The following is a 20,144-nucleotide window of genomic DNA, read 5'->3' on the forward strand; positions in this document are numbered from 1 at the left end:
AAGCAGCTACTACTAACACTGTGACATGTTAGTAATATACAAATGAGCTGGTAGACTAGTAAAAAGTGATCTGGGGCGAATGCAACTTGAGGTGGACCAACAGGTAGTCCAGACATTGCAAAAGACCTTTCAGGCTCTGGGTGGATCCCATTGCAGTAGGAGGGCAGTGGTCATCCTCCTTCCCCTATTGACTGTCATAACTGAACCCCAGGGAAGGAAGAGAGCAACAGGCGAGATTGAGACCTACTGTATGTAATCTGGCAGAGCCACCCCCCAGAACAGGCAGACTGAAAAGAACTGCGAAGCCACTGTTTGACCACTGAGCCAGCTGGCTATCAGACTGACCAACTACTGTCTCCCCTTTGGACGTGCAGCTAGTGAAATCGGTGATTGTAGTGAGATGATTTAGATAGTACCCGATGCACACTTCTTGCAAAGCACGGCTGGTTAGGAATTGAAATTAGTAATTAATGTTTGCTGCTGGTCACCTTGGAGATGTGCACACAGTTTTCCTTCAGAAAGCTGCTGAGAACCACTTTGTCCCCAAGTTCTCAGACTCTTCATAAATCATATTTCCAGTTTCACTAGAACAATATGCATAATAGGGGTGCTAAGAGCTATTGAACCATATGATGGAAACCATTTCAATCCAAGGGGTGCAGTAGCACTTCTAGCTCCTGCACCTATGTATTTTTGTGACAATATGTAATATTTAAGACTAAGATTTTGTCATGGTTATTTTTTAATGCAGGTGACAGACATGTTGCCAGCAATAACTCTAAATTCTTGGATGCCTGTAACCTATCCTGGACTTTTGTTAAAATTAACTATGACAAAATGGGAAAAGAGGAGGGTCCAGTACCCACTGCTTCAGGGGCTCCAGGTTTCCCTCCATCACAGAGGCTGAGAGCTTAGGTCCCCTCTGTCCATGGCACCAGCTTGGAGCTGTGGGGTCTGCTCATGGCAGATGGGAGCTCCAGAATGCCTCCCACACCCAGCGGGACTGGGAGCTGCGGGATCGCCCCCAATATCCATGGCTGGGATTTGCAGAAGGAAGCTGCTGATGGAAAGCTCCAAGTGTGCTGCCCCACGTCTGAAGTAAAAATGCTATAAAGGTCTCTGAAAGTCATGGATTCCATGACTACCATGATCTCTGTGACAAAACCTTAGCCTCGTAATATTCCAGTCAGAGCAGTTTGAGAAGAACAGAGATAATCTCGTAAAATAGATGTCAACTCTACCTGGGAAGAATAGGAGAGCCTGTTGAACTGATGGCAGGGACAGCAGGCTGGATGAGCAAACAAATACCTCAGGGGCAATTCCAGGCCAGACATATGATAATGTTGTCACTCTGTCTTCCCTGAAGCACACATTAGCAAGTGATCTTTTCCACAAATGTAGACTGATGGATGTGTACTCTGAGGGCATATCTACACTGCACGCTTATTTCAAAATAAGTTATTTTGGAGGAAACACTCAGATATTGCTTATTTTGAAATAGTGCATCTAAACAGCAAGACTACATCTAGACTGGCAAGTTTTTCCGCAAAATCAGCTGCTTTTGCTTTTGGGCCCCGGGGTGGGACACAGCAGGACGCCCTTCCTCCACAAGCCCCCTCTACACAGAGGGAGGGGACATCTCCCTTCCCCCCTCCCACACAGACTCGCCCTTGTGCTATATGAGGTGTATGGGTGTGCTCCCGGGCCAGCTCCCACTCCTGGGGATACCAGGATATCCCAAACATGGCCTTTGTGCTAGCAAATCGGCTCTGATGGTGCGGAGACCTGTTGTCCTCACCTTGCAGTGGTGGGCTGGGTTTCACCCACTGTGACCCCAGGGATAACTGATCACTTCTCTTGTTTGTCCACAGCTGCACCAGCTGCAAGTGCAGGGTGCACCACCCTGCCTCGGACATCCTCCCGCACCCGGGCACTCTGCAGGCTGACCCATACCCAAGAGGACTGCCAGCGGCAGCACCTGGGGATACTGCAAGGCCTGCACTGCACCCTTGATCACTGGGTGCATGAAAGCCTGCAGCTCCTGCGGGAGAGCTGGTGGGAGCTGCTTGCTCAGGGCTGTGCCATCTGCGACCACCTGCAGACCCTGGGGCAGAGATTGCTGCCTGCTGCCGCTCCAGCCCCTGATGCCTCCCCAGCTCCCCCTCCCACTTCTTCTTCCCCACTCTTCACACCCTCCCCCCCCCCCCCGGGGATGCCAAGGCCCCCGCACCCACAGTGCTGGGAGACAAGTGGGCCGGCAAGACCCTGAGCTCTGAGCTTCTCCTTCCCCTTCCTCCTCTTGCTTCCCCCTTCCAGCTTCCTCCTCTGAGGTTTACCCCTACCCTGTTCCACCCTCTCGCCTTCTTTCCCCGGTCTCACCTGAGTTTCATTCCCCACCCCACTCCAGTTTTGTTCAATAAAGAGAGTTTGTTTTCTTGAACATGTGTCTTTATTGTACATCAGGAAGGGGGGGTTAGGGAGGGGTAAGTGGAAGGATGTGAGCATGGAATGAGGCACAAGCCCCCAGTGGGGCACACCAGGCAGACTGTTAGTCCTTCTCCGGGTGGAAGCTCTCCCACAGGGCCTCCCAGATATGGACAGCCCCCCAATAGGCCTCCCAGCTGGACGCCATGCAGGGCTGCATGTACAGACCAGCCAAGTGGTCAGCCTCTGCCATCCAGCCTGACAGAAAAGTTTCCCCCTTCCGCTCACACAAATTGTGCAGCACACAGCACGCTGCCACCACATGCGGAATATTCCACTCGGAGAGGTCCAGGCGGGTGAGGAGGCATCTAAAATGGGCCTTCAGATGGCCGAAGGCACCCTTGACCACAATGCAGGCTCTGATGAGCCTGGCATTAAATGCCTATTGGAAGGGGTTGAGGTGTCCCATGTATGGCTTCATTAGCCAGGGTTGTAGGGGATAGGCCGCATCCCCCACCAGGCATAAAGGCATGTCCACGTCCCTGACCCTGATGTGGCAATTGGGGAAGAAAGTCCCAGTGTGCAGCCTCTGACACACGGAGGAGTTACGGTAAACCCGCGTGTCGTGTTCTGCCGGACCAGCCCACACTGATGTCTATGAAGTGGTCCCAATGATCAGACACAGCCTGCAGCATGACCGAGAAGTATCCCTTCTGGCTGATGTAGAGGGAGGCCTGGTGTTCCGGGGCATGGATGGGGATGTGGATCCCGTCAATTGCCCCCATGTAGTTGGAGAAGCCCAGGGCGCCAAACCCCTCGATGACCACATCCACATTGTCAAGGCGGATGACTCTGTGGAGCAGCACTCTGCTGATGGCCTTGACCACCTGCACAGGGACAAACAAAAGCGAGAGTCACTGGGGTGTCAGGGTGGCTGAGAGTGCTCCCTCCCTGCTACTGCCCCATGCCCCCACTCTCCAGGAGCAACCCCCCCTGCAATCTTGTCCACCACAGGCAGTCCTTAGTGTGGGCAGGACAGAACACCCCGCCCCCCCCAGGAGGGGACTTTCATCCTCTCCCCTCCTTTTCCCTAGGGCATCCCATCTCCTCCTTGCACCCCCCTCTCCTGGCACAGTGGCCAGAGATTGCAATACCTGCATGAGCACCACTCTGATGGTAGCTCTCCCCATGCTGAACTGGTTCGCCATGGATCGGTAGCTATCCGGTGAGGAAAGCTTCCATAGGGCTATGGCCACATGCTTCTGGAGGAAAATGGCAGGCCTCATGTGCGTGTCCTGTTGCTGCAGAGCAGGGGCGAGCCACTCACAGAGCTCCAGGAAGGTGTCCTTCTTCATCCTGAAGTTCTGGGTCCACTGTTATGGTGGGGCACGCTGGCTTCCAAGAGCTGCAGCTGCTCCTCCACATACCCCAGGAGGGTCCGGATGATGGCCTGGGGGTTGGACTGCAGCAGATGCTGTGAGGCAGCCTGCAGAAAGTGCAGCCAGGCTTGCAGCAACATGTCCACAAGAAGCACGAGCGTGCCATGGGGAAGTTCCAGCTCCATGCTGCAGAGTGCTGTGGTGTCCCAAGTGAGGGCAACGAGAGCACACAGAGAAAAAAATGCTTTTCTGCCCCTCAGTGAGGTAGGCAAACAAGCAAGCAGGGAAACCTGAGAACCGGCTGTCCACGGGGGTCCCTTTAAGCACAAGCCTCAGATAGCCTCAGGCAGCATCCACACAAGGTAACTCCTGACCTGATGCCCTGCTGGAGCCAGTTCTGGCCGGCCTTAAATGCAATTCAGCGTCCAATCAGTGTGGACGCACTATTTCAAAATAGCAAAACACTATTTCGAATTACATTTTGTGTGGAGATGCGTTATTTCAAAATAAGATATTTCAAAATTAGATATTTTGAAATAACGCTGTAGTGTAGACATACCCCCATCAGACTTCTAAAGCATATAGAAATTATTTTCCAAATAAAGCCATGTCGTTATATCTTAATCTAATTAGTAGTAATGTCACAATTGCTTTTATAAAAAAAATTACACTACCATTAGTAAAAAACTTAATTAGACATGCATATGTACTATACAGCTACATTTTTCAATCCACTGAGTTTCTTTTTCTCCCTAAACCTAGAAAAATACTTAGGTATAAAGGCAGGATAGTATCCAACCAGCACATGGAACTAACCATGAAAGCAACATCTATTGCAGTAGGGATTATGAAATAACTAATTGCATTATGGTGAAATTTTAAGTTAAAAATTGAGTTCTGCTATATGTGGTATTCATTTGGCAAACTTTGGTGAATTCAGACATTGACCAAAATTTCCATTCCAATGTCTGGTTGAAAAGATAAATTCTATGCAAAATTGCAACTGGAGAAATCATGAACATACCATCTGTTATCACCAGCACATTAGAGGAGAATAAAAACTCTACAGGCCTGATTTTTGGAAATAATGAGAACCTGAAACTTAGAGTTTCACATTCTCAGCCCTTCTAAAATGCTTAAGAAAATATTTCATTTTGAATGGGTTAAATAGAATTTCTTTATGTCAAGCACAATTCTCAGAGGCTTGTTATTGAAATCAGTCTTAAAATGTCAGCTCCAAGCCTATCAAGCATCAACTGTTTGCTTCTTTTTACAGATAAAAGAAGACTAAAACATTGTGATTAGTGGGTAATCATTTATACTAAATACAAGAAATCAGTAAAATCTTCATATTTTCTTTAATATTTTCTCTAATATTCAGGTTGTGTATTGAACCCCCCGCTGTTGACATAACTTACTTTAAAAAAGGAAAGAAAGACTTTATAGGTAGATATTTCAATGGTATTGTCACTATTAATTAATTTTTATGTCACGTTAAATTACTTTTTTTTTACATGGGTTAGGAGATTACTGAATATTACACTGTGCTGATTACAATTATCTCTAAAAAATGACATTAAGCCAGCAAAAACATTTGGATATTTTGACACATTCTTGGTCATGTATCTGCAGAATATATTTTGGGTTTTATCATTTTTTATCTTTTTTTAAACCTTAACTATTTCCCCACAACATTCTTGTGAAGAAGGTAAGCAATATTACCCTCCTTTTACCTATGTGGAAACTGAAACACAATGGCTTCATCTAGACTGGCAAGTTTTTCCGCAAAAGCAAATGCTTTTGCGGAAAAACTTGCCAGCTGTCTACACTGGCCACTTGAATTTGCGTAAGAACACTGACGATCTAATGTAAGATTGTCAGTGTTCTTGCGCAAATATTATGATGCTCCCACTCAGGGATAAGCCCTCTTGCGCAAATGCTTTTGCGCAAGAGGGCCAGTGTAGACAGGTAAAAACTGTTTTGCGCAAAAAAGCCCCGATGGCAAAAAAATGGCGATCGGGGCTTTCTTGCGCAAAACCGCATCTAGATTGGCACGGACGCTTTTCTGCAAAAAGTGCTTTTGCGCAAAAGCATCCGTGCCAATCTAGACGCTCTTTTCCGCAAATGCTTTTAACAGAAAAACTTTTCTGTTAAAAGCATTTGCAGAAAATCATGCCAGTCTAGACACAGCCTTACTCAAGGCCACAGATGGAAACATGATTAGAATATTGGGGATGGAAACCTACCCCTACTGAAGTCAATAGCAAAAGGCTCTTCAATATGGACAAGATTTCAACCTGGAATTCCTTATCCGCAATTTTGAGTTCAGAACATTGCCTTTCACATCTCATGTGTCAGTATGCCAGTTCTATATAGGCATAAGCTAATATATGTGGTGGCCCTAGAAGCACTATGGTACACAGAATCTAATAAATATCAGTCCCGTGCAACTAGGGAAGTATCATCAGAAGACTTCAATTAGTAGAAAAGAAAAGAAAAGAAAAGAAAAGAAAAGAAAAGGGTGTAATTTATTGATACAATGAAAGGCTGTTCACTGTCACTTGCAGCAGTGCCTATTTTCAGAAAAGAGAATATAAGGCAGAGGTTTTCCAACTATGGGTTTGGACTGAGTACTGGGTTGTGGAATGTGAGGCACTGGGTCTCATTGCTGCAGGGGGATCAGGTGACCAGTTGGGGTTCTAAGGAAGGCTGCCTACCTGTCCTGGCACAGCAGACTGCGCTGAGCCCTAGAAGCGGCCAGCAGAAGGCCCAACTCATGGGGGTGGGCGGGGGGGTGGGGGGAGGGGAAGAAAGAGAGCATACAGAGCTCCATGCACTACCCCTGCCCTGAACATCAGCTCCATGCTCCCATTGACTGGGAAATTGCTACAGGCTACTTCTGGGTGTAGCATGGTTTGGAGAGCCAGGATAGGCAGGAAGCCTGCCTTAGCATCCCTGCTGCACTGCTGACCAGGAACCGCTGGCGGAAAGCCCCTTCTGCTCCAGCCCTGCCGCCCTCCCACCCCCCAAAAAAGCTGGAGTCCCCTCCTATGTGCCAAAGCTCTCTTTAACTCCACCGTAGGGCCCACACTCTATTCAAATTATGTTGGGTCCATGGGCATCAACAGTTTTCTTCAACTGGATCGGTCATGAGAAAATTTTTTTTGAAAACCACTTGTGGAAGGCATGCTAGCTAATAGCAGGATAGTACATGAATTTTTATAATACATATCAATCCAAGTGTACCTGAACTCATAAATCTGTGCATTAAACTAGAATGTAAGGAAACTATAATTTGACCTAAAAATGCTCTTACTGGAGTTACCACTTATGTAGAACTTAAAAAGATAGGTGAAAAGTAGATGAACTTACACTGGGATTGTAGGAACATTTTAAAAGTACATAATTTGCGGCATTGTCTCATTAGGAATTTTAAAAACACTTTGTGTACAGATCTGGGATCCTTTTTTCTCAAACCAGAACAATCTTTTCAAATATAAAATGATACTAGCAAGTGGGTATTTAAAGTAAAAAGGAAAAAATACTGTCTGACTTATAATTAGAACAAGTTTCATGCCAGCAAAACTTGCTTCTTAAAAACCTCTGAAAATGAAAACGCAATAATGAGCTATCTTTAAATAACTACAGCTTGAAGAAGCCGGAAACATATCATGATGTCCAGTGGGATAGGAGGCTGAATTTCATTTCCATCCAGACGGAGATAGCGGAGACGTGGCATATTACCAGAGGAACTGTGATCTTCTATAGCAATAGAGGTCGGACATATTAGAGTGCCATTGACACCTATCAATATAAATCAACAACATAATTTAATTTGTGGGGAAAAGATTAACTTTTTAAAGTTCATTTTAACAATATTTATACAGTGTTTACCTGTTCTTTTCAAAATTGTAAAATATTGAATTAGTCATAATTTTAGTTAAAAAAGAATGTGTGCTAAAATAGAATAATCAAATTCATTCTGTTAATGATTTGTCATTAATACTATATGTTTATCCTCTAGAGAGGTGCCAGAATGTATCAGTAAATTCTGAACAGCTGGAAGAGGGCACTGAAGTGCCATTTTAAAAAATACTCAGTGTTGACCTAACTCTGCTTGTATTGGACTTCACTGGGGGCAGAATTAGGCCAATGCTGAACACCGCTAACAATTGCACTTTGAGGGCATGTCTAGACTGCATTCCTATGTTGGCAGAGGGATGCAGATTAGGCAGGTCGACATTGCAAATGAAGCGGGGATTTAAATATCCTGAGCTTAATTTTCATAAAAGTGGCTGCCATTTTTGCCAACTCGGCATGTTGTGAGGGGCATTTGTCGAGGGCGAACTGTCGAGAAAGAAAGCCTTTTTCTACAGATCCCTTATGCCTCCTGCAAGGGATCTTTTTGAAAGATTTTCCCTCACATGAACAACCTCTGTTCCTGGCCTGACTTTCTCCCTTCCCCATCACTCCAGCACAGACTTCTCAATGCAATCCCAAGTCCTTTCAGAAAGTCTGTTAATGCTGAGTTTGTTTTACATTTATGCACACGCACACGCACACGCACACACACACATACAGAGAACTCTCTGTATTGATTCAATAAGGCCAAGATTTCACCCCATGTCATCCTGTCTTTATACAGTCCTTAGCAAAATGGGGCTCAAAGCATGTCTAGGGTGTTTGGGTATAACAGTAAAGTAAATAGATAACAAGTAAGCACATTCCTAAAACATTATTTTGGTGTCTGAGCATCTACAAATTACCTAACACATTACAGTACTGGCAAGCATGTGAGGATATTCAATTGCCATCTCTGGAGTAAAGAAGAGGAATGCTTCTGTACATGAAAAGGTTAACTTACTTTGCAACCATTTCATGGATTACCTAGATCCAAGTTTAGATTATTTTTCTTTCAGCCCCTCTTTAAACTAATCACTTCTGTAAGTGGAAAAACTGATTTGCAACCTGATGTTGATTCCTGTCACTTCTGCCAGACAAAATTACATTCTTCTCTCTTTTGACCTTTGATCCTAAAATTCTTCAGAGATGTTAGATGGCAGAAGAAGTTTCTAGTGGAGTAGTAGAATATGTTCTTATCACTTATATCTTGAGCAGCAGCAATAAAATGTTCACCCATTTGTCTTATATATATTTTTTTCTAGTACTGATTTTGTTTTATAATTAATGTTACTGTTTATCATTTTAATGGTAAAATAACATTGGTTTGGACAGGGCTTTTTTTGTGATGGCACTGCCTGGTATGCAGTACCTGCATCTCCAGATGCAGTACCAGCACCTCCAGTCAGAGCTCAACAACTTTTCCCCTGGAATACTGGCACCGTTTTTTTTTTTTTTTTTTTTTTTCAAGAAAAGCACTGGTTTGGGATATATTTAACTGATTGTCTTCCAAATGTCATATTATCGAAGGTTAAGTGCAAGCATTTCATAGTTTATAAGTAAATTAGAAGCCTGTCACACTATATATCATTGGGATGTATGTTCCTAAAGCTGAGATTGTCAAAGGTATATAGGTGCTTAACTCCTCGTGCAATGAGGAGTAACAGTTAATTTGAGGGAAGGGTTTTGGATTGGACTACTGCGTCTACACGTGTCAAGTTAAATCGGGCGACCAGCATTTTAAAATGGTGACCGGCCGCAAATATGCTAATCAAGCATTAGCAACTTTGATATGCTTCATTTGCCTCCCTAGTCCGAACTAGGGGGCAAGTGTAGACAAAACCTTTGAAACTAATGGACAGTGAAATTTGCTCAATAATGACACATGGTATGAACACTAGTTAAATTTCACTTTTCTTGTAATTCATTTAAATGACAAAATTAACACACCTATTTAAAAGTTGATACATTTGACTTTGTAAGCACAGATAGTGGAATAGTATTTAATTAATTAGATTGTTAATAATCAGATTAATGTTAACTGCAATGATTGCTAAATCCTCTTTCCAAGAAATCAAGATGTTAGTTTTAGTATACATGTGAGCTATTTTCATATTGTAATATAACATCTTATAGTAATAAGGACTAATTTATTAATTAGTTTGCCATGTTAGAGAATTTCAGAGGATAGCATGTAAGACCAAAGTATGAATGAGTCAACATGTAGAGGCCTTTATTTTTTTAGTTTCTTTTGTGCAGCGGTATTAGTAATTGATCACTTTTGGTTTTGATAGCAGAAATAGTTTGCAGATGGGAAAAAGTTAAGTGCATGATGTTAAGTGAGGTAATTTTAGTTTTTCGTGGCTTTTTGGTTGGGAAATCTTGATGACATAACTGTTTCTCTGATCCTAAGTATGCCTGAATTATGTTGGGAGTAAGTGGTTGCTAGCAACATGATGATAAATTTAAATTATATTTGGAACAAAATATGCTGTTAATTATTTATACAATATCAAACCATAAAACAGATCAAAGGAATCAAAATCCTAAAATCTTGACTCGGGCAAAATTTTTGTGAAATCAGTGGTAGTTGTTCATGAGAAAGAACTGAGGCTATGTCTACACTACAGGCTTCTTGCGCAAGAAGCTTTTTGCAGAAGAGATCTTCCGCAAAAACTTCTTGCACAAGAGCACGTCCACACTGCAAAAGCGCATCAAAAAGCGATGTGCTTTTTGTGCAAGAGAGTGTCCAGACTGCATGGATGCTCTCTTGAAAGGAAACTCTGATTGCTAATTACACAATGGCCAACAGGCACCTAGGCTTTTTTTGATTGCCTCTTTTTGTGCAAAAAAACTGTTCCTTCTCCACATACACCAAAAGGAGTTATTCCTCGTATTCCTACACTGGAAAAAACCCTCTGTTCTTTTGTTTTACTTGCTCAAAAACGTGCTTGAGGTGTGGATGCTCCGCGAATTTTTGAGCAAAAACTCTTTAGTGTAGACCTAGCCTGAGTCATGATCTCAGGATTTCTCTCTCAGGGTACATCTAGACTACAGGCTTCTGTCGACAAAGAGCGTCTAGACTACATTGAGTTCTGTCGACAAAGCAAGCTGCTTTGTCGACATGTTAGTGTGGACGCAAAGGACAGTTTACATGCAATAACACCTTCTGTCGACAGAAACTCTGTCGACAGAAGGCGTTATGCCTTGTAAAATGAGGTTTACCAGCGTCGACAAAACTGCTGAGTTCTGTCGACGTTATGTCAACAGAACTCAGCGGTAGTGTGGACGCAGGTATAATTTTGTCGACAAAAATCCACTTTTGTCGACAAAACCCTGTAGTCTAGACACACCCTCAGAACCCCAAAGATGGAGAAGACATAATCAGATTTTCAAAACTCAGCTCCTAATATGTTGTAATTCATATAGACAACAGTGATCAAGGCCACAACAACTAAAGAATTGGTGCCTGAAGCTAAGCTCCTAATTGCATATTGTGAATAAGTGGACAGATTTTCAGAAATGCTGAGTACTAGTAGCTTTCATTAATTCTAGTGAGAGCTTGTATAAGTGCCTAAATATGGATTTAACAGCCCGACTTAAGGCACCTATTTTATTTATTTACTTATTTTTAAGATCTTAATTTTTGAATGTAAACTTCTGCATTTGATTGCACAAAATGGCTTATTAACTGCCTAACTAGGACAGTGAGTATGCAGGTGCACTTTAATACATTCATTTATATGATTTGCATGCCAAATACAGATTTTATATATGTAATATCCCATGTGTGCACATGCACATGTTTTGTTGGAACATCTAAGAGTTTAAGTCTTAGATGTAGGCCCAGTGGATCATCTTACTCGTTATTCTTGGCAGGTTGTTCTTTATAGAATATTCTTGAATCTTTTAACTTTTAAGAAGTCTTTTTTCTTGCTTTCTTTGCATGTTGATTATAATACTGTCAAGACTGATGATATAAAATATGTTTTAAACCTCTCAGGAAATGAAAGCAATTAACCAATTCAAAGAATCCTGAATTTAAGCAAAGATGCATTCTTGTACATAACCAGACAGTGAAGTGCTCTTTGTGTGTGTGTGTGTGTGTGTGTGTGTGGTGTGTGTGTGTGTGTGTGAAGAGCTATTTAATAGGATTGTAAGTTTTGGTGTGATCCCACACTGACAATATACACTTACTTTTGATTCTGTTGTGATCAAGATGCAGATGCTCAAGGTGAGCATTGAAAGGTGGAATTTTAGTGAGTTGGTTGTGGGACAGCTGTAGGTCTAGAATAGATGAAACATTAAACACGTTTGGGGGGATGCCATCATCAGATAGTTTATTGTAGTTCAGTCTAAGGAAAGTCACTTTGGGGATTGCACTGAAGTAGTTCTCTGGGATCACTTCAATAGAGTTGTTGTCCAGAAACAGCTGTACTGTATTAGTTGGAATACTTAGTGGCATTTTCTTGAGGGCGTTTTTTGCTATGTTGAGTTGCATGAGATTGTTGAGCCCCTGGAAGGTGTCACTCTGGAGAGCACTATCCAACAGCTTGTTATGCTGCAGATCTAGCATTGTGAGGTTTTTCAAGTTGCTAAAGACACCATCAGGGATTCTGGAGATTTTGTTTCTAGCCAGTCTCAATTGCTCTAAGCTTGTAGGCAATGGAGCAGGCACCTCTTCCAGCTCATTATCTTCGAGGAACAAGTAAAGTAGACGCTTCAGTTTGCTGAGCACACCTTTTTCAATTCCATTGCTGGTGATTTTATTCTTGTTTAAATTTATCCATTTCAGATGAGTGGCATTCACAAAGGGTTTCTCAGAAATTGTTTCTATCAGGTTGTTTTGCAGATAGAGGTACCAGATTCTTGCTGGGATTGCAGGTATTTCTTTAAGCCCCTTGTTATCACAGTATAAGGCATTGGGGAAGCTAGGAGGACAGAAGCATTCTTTTGGACACTCAAAGGTGAAGAGGGACCAATCCTCTGGATCCATCGCATCGTAGACTTGTCTCACATTCCGAGTCCACACAGTATTGGTCAGGAATAAAACCAAAAGGCTGGGATAGACTTTTGCAGTCATTGTTTGCCTTACAAAGGAAGAAAAGCATTTAGCTATCTCTGTGAAGTGTAACCTAGACCAAAGTCTTAGATTTCATACAACTATAAGAATTGTACTCTAGAACAGCACACTAGATATTTTAAGTTTATTACTGAACAATATTACTGGTTTTATAAAGGGTAAAATTCTGCCCTTCATGACATCACTGTGTATGCTAGGGAACATGAGGCAGTAATATTAAAGATACCAAACATTGCAGATTTTCACCTAGGTGCAATATATTCCTAATTTAAGTTAGATTTCACATTGGATGATCATTCCAAGAATCTAGAAATACTACTTTGTATATTAAATGAATGATTCTGCTAAAATTGAAAATAGTTATTTGTAGCATTACCTAATATTTCCTGTGTGGAACCTCTTTTTATGTAAAGTAGAGGTTACACAAAGCATCACAGTAAAGACAGATATAAATGCCATTATATTGTTAATTCAGATCTACTATGATCCTCTTCAAAAATAGTCATATGTTCTTACTGCTTTCACTCCTAAATTATATAAAAAAAAAAACCATCTGGATCAGATTTTCTCATCACACAAAAAAGAAAGATCAAAGAGTATTTTAACAGCTGCTTGCCATGTTCCAAAAAAGCCTGAAGAAATCTGTTTGAATAATAGCAGTCCCTTTCCTTCTCTCTTTCCCAAGTTACAGTTTTTCTTCTTTAATTCCCCTTTCCTACTTCACCTACTGATACATAATATAAAGTGTAAGTTCAGTGAGAGGATTTACCCTCAAGTTTCATACAAATTTTCTTATTTTGTATCCAATTCCATTTTGAGTTTGATACTTTCCCCTATTCGACAATGAAAGAGACATCACTAATAATTTGTTCCTGCAGATAATGTTTGGTTAGCATAGTAACAGTGCTTCATAAGCTTTGCTGTCTTTTTGGCTTTTTGACAATGATTAGAAAGCATGTTTAGAATATAAGGACAAAAGATCAGTAGCACAAAACTGGGGTGAAATACAAAACGTTACTTTGGCAAAAATAAAATTCAGATTGAAAGAATATTTGTGATATCACTGGTGCAAGAGTAAACCTAATGGTTCTATTATTTGTGTGTAAAATGTGATCATTTATTTCTATTTTTTTATTATTATTATTATTATGTATTATACATAGCAAGTGCAATATTCCCACAGATCTGCTAGCCTCAGAAACTGCTGGATATTGGAAGTATTCCAAAGAGGACAAACAAAAGATTTCTAGGGAATGTCATAATTGATTTACACGCTGAAATGCCATACCCTATTACGTAAATATCTATACCCTTAAAATATTTTTTAAAGTAATGAAAATAATTTACCTTGTTAGTCAAGTTACTGGAGATATCAGAAGCCTGTTAAAAATCACTTACAATGCAAAGCTTTAACTGCTACATTTTGTTGGATCCTGTCCTCCGCACAATTATTAGCATATAAAAACTAAAGTACACACCAGCATCCCCTGTTACATTATCATATACACCTTATCTATTCTTTCTAACTTGACAGTGATTCAGAATCTAGCTTACCTCAGCTTTGTTGGCTCTTCTCTTTCTATTGGTCACTGTTGTTAGACTGTAATAGTTTGACTCAGGCTACACGCTGTGTTTTATGAATACAGCCTAATATATACGCATCAGTGCCTACAACTTTTAACCCCTAAAATAACTAAGGCACCTCAGCACCTAGTTGGAAAAAAGAAAGGAAACTCTGACTCTAACATCAAGCAGCAACAGTACTAAGGACACTTTCACTTAGTCTGTGCTCAGATTTTTTTAAATGAACAGGTTTGATCCAGAAAAAAACAAGTAAAATAAAATCCATCTTTGTTCATAGTATTATGTGATGTGCTACTCTATATATAAAGTTTGCTTACATCATGCTTCATTTGCATAACACCTAAATTAGGGCAAAAAGAATTAAAACCAGTGCCATCTGGTCCTACTAAGTCTTTTATTTGATTCTGATGAAAACCAGGTGCAAGAATGCCTTTTAAAGATAGGAATATTTGATTAGGAGAAACAGATATCAAGACCATTTCCTAAGAACTTTTTCTTCAAATATGTTTTTAGTTCTATAAGAATTATACAATATATTTGTCCTCTTCTCTAACAAAGATATTTTACATGCTCTTTTACAGAGATGGTGTAGTCTGCTAGACTTGACTTTGTGCCTCCTCCTGTGAGCATTGTTTTTAATGATTATTGGACCAATGCATTGTTTTGTTTCTAATTTGTTTTAATCAAGTGTTTTCCATCCATTATGCTACCCAGAGCAGAGATACATGCTTCTCATATTGTCTTCTTTCTAAGTGCAAAGTAACAGTTTGATTTCAGGAAAATTAGCCTTGTTCAAAGATAGTGTAATGAAAAAAGTATTTTAAAAGGAAAAGCATATGTGAAATACTGACAATATAGAATACATTCTGCCATCTTTTATAGGGCTATGTTTTACAAGAGTCTCACAGATATAATACCAAGTTTTACTGTTATCTCATTTGGTTCAATAAAACAATGCTTTTATAACACTGAATACTTGGCTCTCATAGATAGGATGAGATAGAAAGAAACATAGGAGTAAAGCGGACACAATTTATAACAAAATTCCATTTTAATCTTTACTTTTTCACATCATCTTGGACGCACAGGAGGGTCACCTTGATTCAGCAAAATTTAAAGCATGTTCTTATCTTCAATGAGACTTAGGTGCATCCCTAAAGTTAAGCACATGCTTAAGGCCTTGATTCAGCAAACACTGAAGTCAATGCTTAAATCCTGTTTTTTTCCCCCAATGGAATTTAAACATATGCTTCATTTTAAATGCAAACTAAAGTGATTTGCTTAATCAAGGCTCAGATTTCTTCAAGACATTTTAGTTATTCATAAAATAGCTCAGATTTCCTCAGGACATTTCAAATATTCATAGAAAATAAAATGTTTTGAAGGCTACTATGAGTTGGGATGTTATTTTCCCTGCCCGTATATAGATACTTGTGCTTGATCTCATTGAGCTAATGTCAATGCAAATAGTGGTGTAGCTGCAGCAGCACAGGTAGGGAAACTGAGGCACAACTCAGTTATGCCTCTAAGTACATTCCCTCCAGTTTCTGGTGGGTATGTACTCATCATGGCTCAGCCACACCTCTGCTACTGCTGCCTGTGCTACTCCAGCTACGGTGCTTGTTAATACTCATGTTAGCTTAATGAGAGATTGCTCATGAGCATCTACATGAGCAAGGGAATCACTCTCCTAGCTCATAATGTCGACGTAGCCTAAACTAAGTCTAATACCTAAGAGTGTTCTTTCATTTACACCATGTTGTATATGCAGATCTACCTTTAAAATTCTTTTAAATATCTAGGAATGAGAATGATGAATGAGGTTGCAATAACTGAATATACCATGTTATTCCCTTCACCATGAATGTCACTTTCAATATCTATGCCTTACAATGTTTAGTCTGACCTCCATGAACAGCCATAATATTGAAATGAATTCCTCTAATATAAAAGAAAAAAGGAGTTGTTTGACATTTGCAGTGAATGGGAGAAAGTAATTGAGGAGCTGGACATATAGCTGTATATATTGCATTATTTTATTACCAGTTTTTTTTATATGTTGGGGCTATTTGCTGTGAAAGGTATGTTTGTGGTGATTGTAAAAGCTAGCCAATGTGGTAGAAATCTGTTTTGACTTTTTAGTAAGTTTTTGAATAATGTATTTAAGGATATTGTTTTATTGGGATCTGTTCACTATTGAATTGGGAACATCAACATCTCTTTTCTATGGAGACATAAATTAGAGAATCCTGGAGGCAAATATCTATTGTGATAGTCACTAAGCTGCCAGATGTGGTTGACTGTTGTATTATGCTTTCCATGGGGTCTGAAAGTAACCTTTAACTTGCTAATCATTTGCAGGCCCCTATTACATATTGTTGCAAAATTTTATAACAGCAGGGAGACTTTCAGGGCCTATAATGGTTCTCACTTGGGTTGGTTGGGAAACATGACTTAGTGATCAGGCTGCAATCTGGGACCAGTGGGGCAGTTGTTGTTAGGAAAGCCCAGGCCCTTCCACTCCATCAAGCTCCAATTCAGGGACCTTTGAGCTGCCAGTGGTCTGACAACCAAGGCAGTATAAGGCTGCTCTCTATCTCCCCATGCCCGAGCCTCAGATTGGTCCAAGACTCTTCTGTGCTGGGGGAGTCTAAATCAAGAAAATAAAAGGGGAGTACCAATGTCCACAGTGCACACATGAGAGAGAGGGGAATACTTCCCTCTCAGGGTGTATGTCTACACTACCACCCTAGTTCGAACTAGGGTGGTAATGTAGGCAACCGGAGTTGTAAATGAAGCCCGGGATTTGAATTTCCCAGGCTTCATTTGCATAAAGCTGGGCGCCGCCATTTTTAAATGTCCGCTAGTGCGGACTCCGTGTCGCGCGGCTACACGCAGCACGGACTAGGTAGTTCGGACTAGACTTCCTAGTCCGAACTACCGTTACTCCTCGTGAAATGAGGAGTAATGGTAGTTCGGACTAGGAAGCCTAGTCCGAACTACCTAGTCGGTGCCGCGTGTATCCGCGTGACACGGAGTCCGCACTAGCGGACATTTAAAAATGGCGGTGCCCGGCTTTATGCTAATGAAGCCCGGGAAATTCAAATCCCGGGCTTCATTTGCAACTCCGGTTGCCTCCATTACCACCCTAGTTCGAACTAGGGTGGTAGTGTAGACATACCCTGATTGTTTATGGGTCTTCTCTCCCCCATTGGGGCAATTATGTCAGCTTCCTATGCCCTGTGCTGCTGGAGCATTGGCCAGCAGGTCTACCATCTTTCAAGTCTGCCCCCAAATGAGCTGTTTCCCTGCATTTTAATTCCACCACCAGAGGGAGTGGCAGGGCTGACTAGGCCCAAAATTATCCCTTAATCCCACACTGGCCAACAAGGGGTTTCCACATCCCATCTGTATAATTAACCTCTCTGTGGAAGGGGTAGAAACATGCACCCAGAATGGAGGGTCCAACAGTAGCATGGCATGTAACATGGCTCCGTGCCCAAGGATGAAGTTGGAATGTGCTGTGAGGGGGCTGAGCTTAGTCAGAAATCTGCATATCAGTACCCATCATTTGAAATAAATCTTCAAGCATTACAGCCCTGCTCCTTGTCCTTTCCATGAGTTTGCTACTTTGGCTTCAGTGAGGGAACGATGAACAGGCTATATGGTATGACAGTGAAAACCTCAAGTTTTCAGCATACGGTTTCCAACTTGCCAGAATTTCCCCTTTTGTAGAAAAGCCTAACTTTGGTAGTTTTCCAAATCTCTACTGCATTGGATTTGATTTTAACATTTCAAATAAATGGTTACTTGTGAAAATTAGAGAAAGTTGAAAGCTCTGCAAATACAAATATACACGTTTTTCCTGTCCTCTCGCGTGTGTTGTTGCTGTTTCTTATTTATGCACTGTAAGAAATTAGCATAGAGAATTACAGACAAATGAAAGACAATGGCCAAGATTTCAAAAGTGTCAAATGATATGAGATGCTTTCAGAGTGGTCAACTTGAGACCCAGCCTAAAGGGGTCTGCTTTTCAGTGTGGGAGGTCAGCACTTGCTGACACCCGGGTCCCTTTAATATATTTGAAAATGGGCAACCAATGAACTCAAAATCATAGTCACATCTGATAACCTTGACCACTGTCTCTGCTCCTAAGTACTTGATATACAATTGTGGGAAACAGTAATACACACATGGGACTTGTAGGGAGATCGAGGGAAGAAACCAAGTATAAAGATCTTGTGAATGTTTATTTTTATTAGCAATAAATCCATCCTAAGAGCTTTATTTTTTTAAAAAATGCTGTTGACAGTATTTTAACTCTTAAAATGGTTAGAAATTGTTAATTACTTACGTTAGGTTTTGCTCCATGGCCAACCTTGAACATTTTGTTATTTAGTATATCACAATCCATGCCTAATCAAATAAATAAGATAAGAGATGTGATATCAATAGAGGACAGCAACATCACTTGAGCTGAGATGTAGGCAAGCTCAAGACTCAAAATACACATGCACTGGAGTAGCTAGAAGATGTGGAGAACTGGGAGTGCTTCAAGAATTGCTGCTCTGAGAGAAAAATGGCCTACTTTCCTTGACTCTTAGCTGATACATGCCATACGTTGCTGCATGTCTCAGGGTCTGGGAAGCATCAAAGCTCATTACCAGTAAAACCTCTATCCTCATAGATTACAACACAGTTAAGCATATGCACATATACAAAATCTTCAAGGCGTGTCATTTATTCCTCTCCCTGCTACTCACAAATGGAACTGAGGCCTTCAATTGTAGGACATTCTTCTGGGTTAGTTCAATACTGAAGATAAAAAGTTGATGTGTTCCTATCTTCTGTGGGGATAGCACTGTCCCTCTACCTGAAGTATTCAGTATTGCCTTCACCGTGATGACTTCATAAAAGTTCCATGCTCCCCTGATGGGGACTGAGAAAGGAACTTGTCTTGGCTGGATAGTTTTAACTAACCTGCTACTTGAATCTTGTTGTAAATCTTTTACCTCAATTTGCCTTCATGCTATAAGCAATCAGCACTTGGTTGCAGTCACTGTCAACATTGCAGCAAATCTGCCCATGGTAAATTCTTTGAGCTTGATTATTAAAATGTCAGGTATGCAACTTTATAGACATATATTTATGTTAGTATTATTTGTATTATCACAGATGTGTCTAGGATCCCTGATCATGGAACAGGAGCCTACTGTGCTAGGCATGGTGTAACAAACAACCAAAACATGGTCCTTGGCACAAGAGACATAAAATTTAAGATTAAGATAATAGGTTGACACGGACAGACAGGGCAGCACTAGTGGTAGAGGAAGGAACACAAGCCAGGATAGGGAAAGAATAAGTCAAAAACATTGTAGATAAATTAGATGTGCTCATGTTAACAGGGCCTAATGAAATTCACCCTTGGGTACTTAAGGAATCTTGGAATTTTTAGTGATCGTCTTTGAGAACTTATTGAGGGTGTGAGCTCTCAGAAATGGAGTAGAGTAAATCTAGTGCCTGTCTTCAACAAGGGGAACACAGACAACCCAGGGAAATATGGACCAGTAAGCCTGACTTTTGATACATGGAAAGATATTGGAACAAAATATTTAAGAATCAGTTTGTAAGCCCCTGGAAAATAATAAGGTAATAAGTAATAGCTAACCTGGATGCTTTGAGAACAAATAATGATAAGCCAACCTAATTTCCTTCTGTGACAGGGTGACTAGCCTAGTTAATGGGGCGAAAAGTAGATATAGCTTGATTTTTAG

General features: G+C 41.1%; 1 protein-coding gene across 2 annotated transcripts; it reads right to left on the minus strand.

Annotated features, from left to right (window-relative positions):
• Positions 1-5,145: 5,145 nt before the first annotated feature.
• On the minus strand, positions 5,146-14,645 carry KERA (keratocan). Of its 2 annotated transcripts, none has more exons than XM_006131073.4 (3): positions 14,341-14,645; positions 11,901-12,793; positions 5,146-7,607 (listed from the first exon to the last, which is right to left on the minus strand). In XM_006131073.4, exons 2-3 carry the CDS (start codon positions 12,784-12,786, stop codon positions 7,438-7,440), a joined length of 1,056 nt encoding a protein of 351 aa, XP_006131135.1. In that variant the 5' UTR covers positions 12,787-12,793; positions 14,341-14,645; the 3' UTR covers positions 5,146-7,437. The 2 variants fall into 2 exon arrangements, with proteins under 2 accessions (XP_006131135.1, XP_006131136.1); XM_006131074.4 differs by lacking the exon at positions 14,341-14,645 and adding an exon at positions 14,134-14,323.
• Between the last annotated feature and the right edge of the window lie 5,499 nt (positions 14,646-20,144).

The sequence above is a fragment of the Pelodiscus sinensis genome, chromosome 1 (assembly GCF_049634645.1).
Source record: "Pelodiscus sinensis isolate JC-2024 chromosome 1, ASM4963464v1, whole genome shotgun sequence".
NCBI classification, from domain to species: Eukaryota; Metazoa; Chordata; order Testudines; family Trionychidae; genus Pelodiscus; species Pelodiscus sinensis.

Excerpts from the sequence above, each read along its gene's own strand:
- KERA (XM_006131073.4), bottom strand. The coding sequence starts at position 12,786 with ATGACTGCAAAAGTCTATCCCAGCCTTTTGGTTTTATTCCTGACCAAT. Across the intron at positions 7,608-11,900 it reads TGATCACAACAGAATCAAAA|GTGTCAATGGCACTCTAATA; the intron begins GTAAGTGTATAT and ends TTATATTGATAG.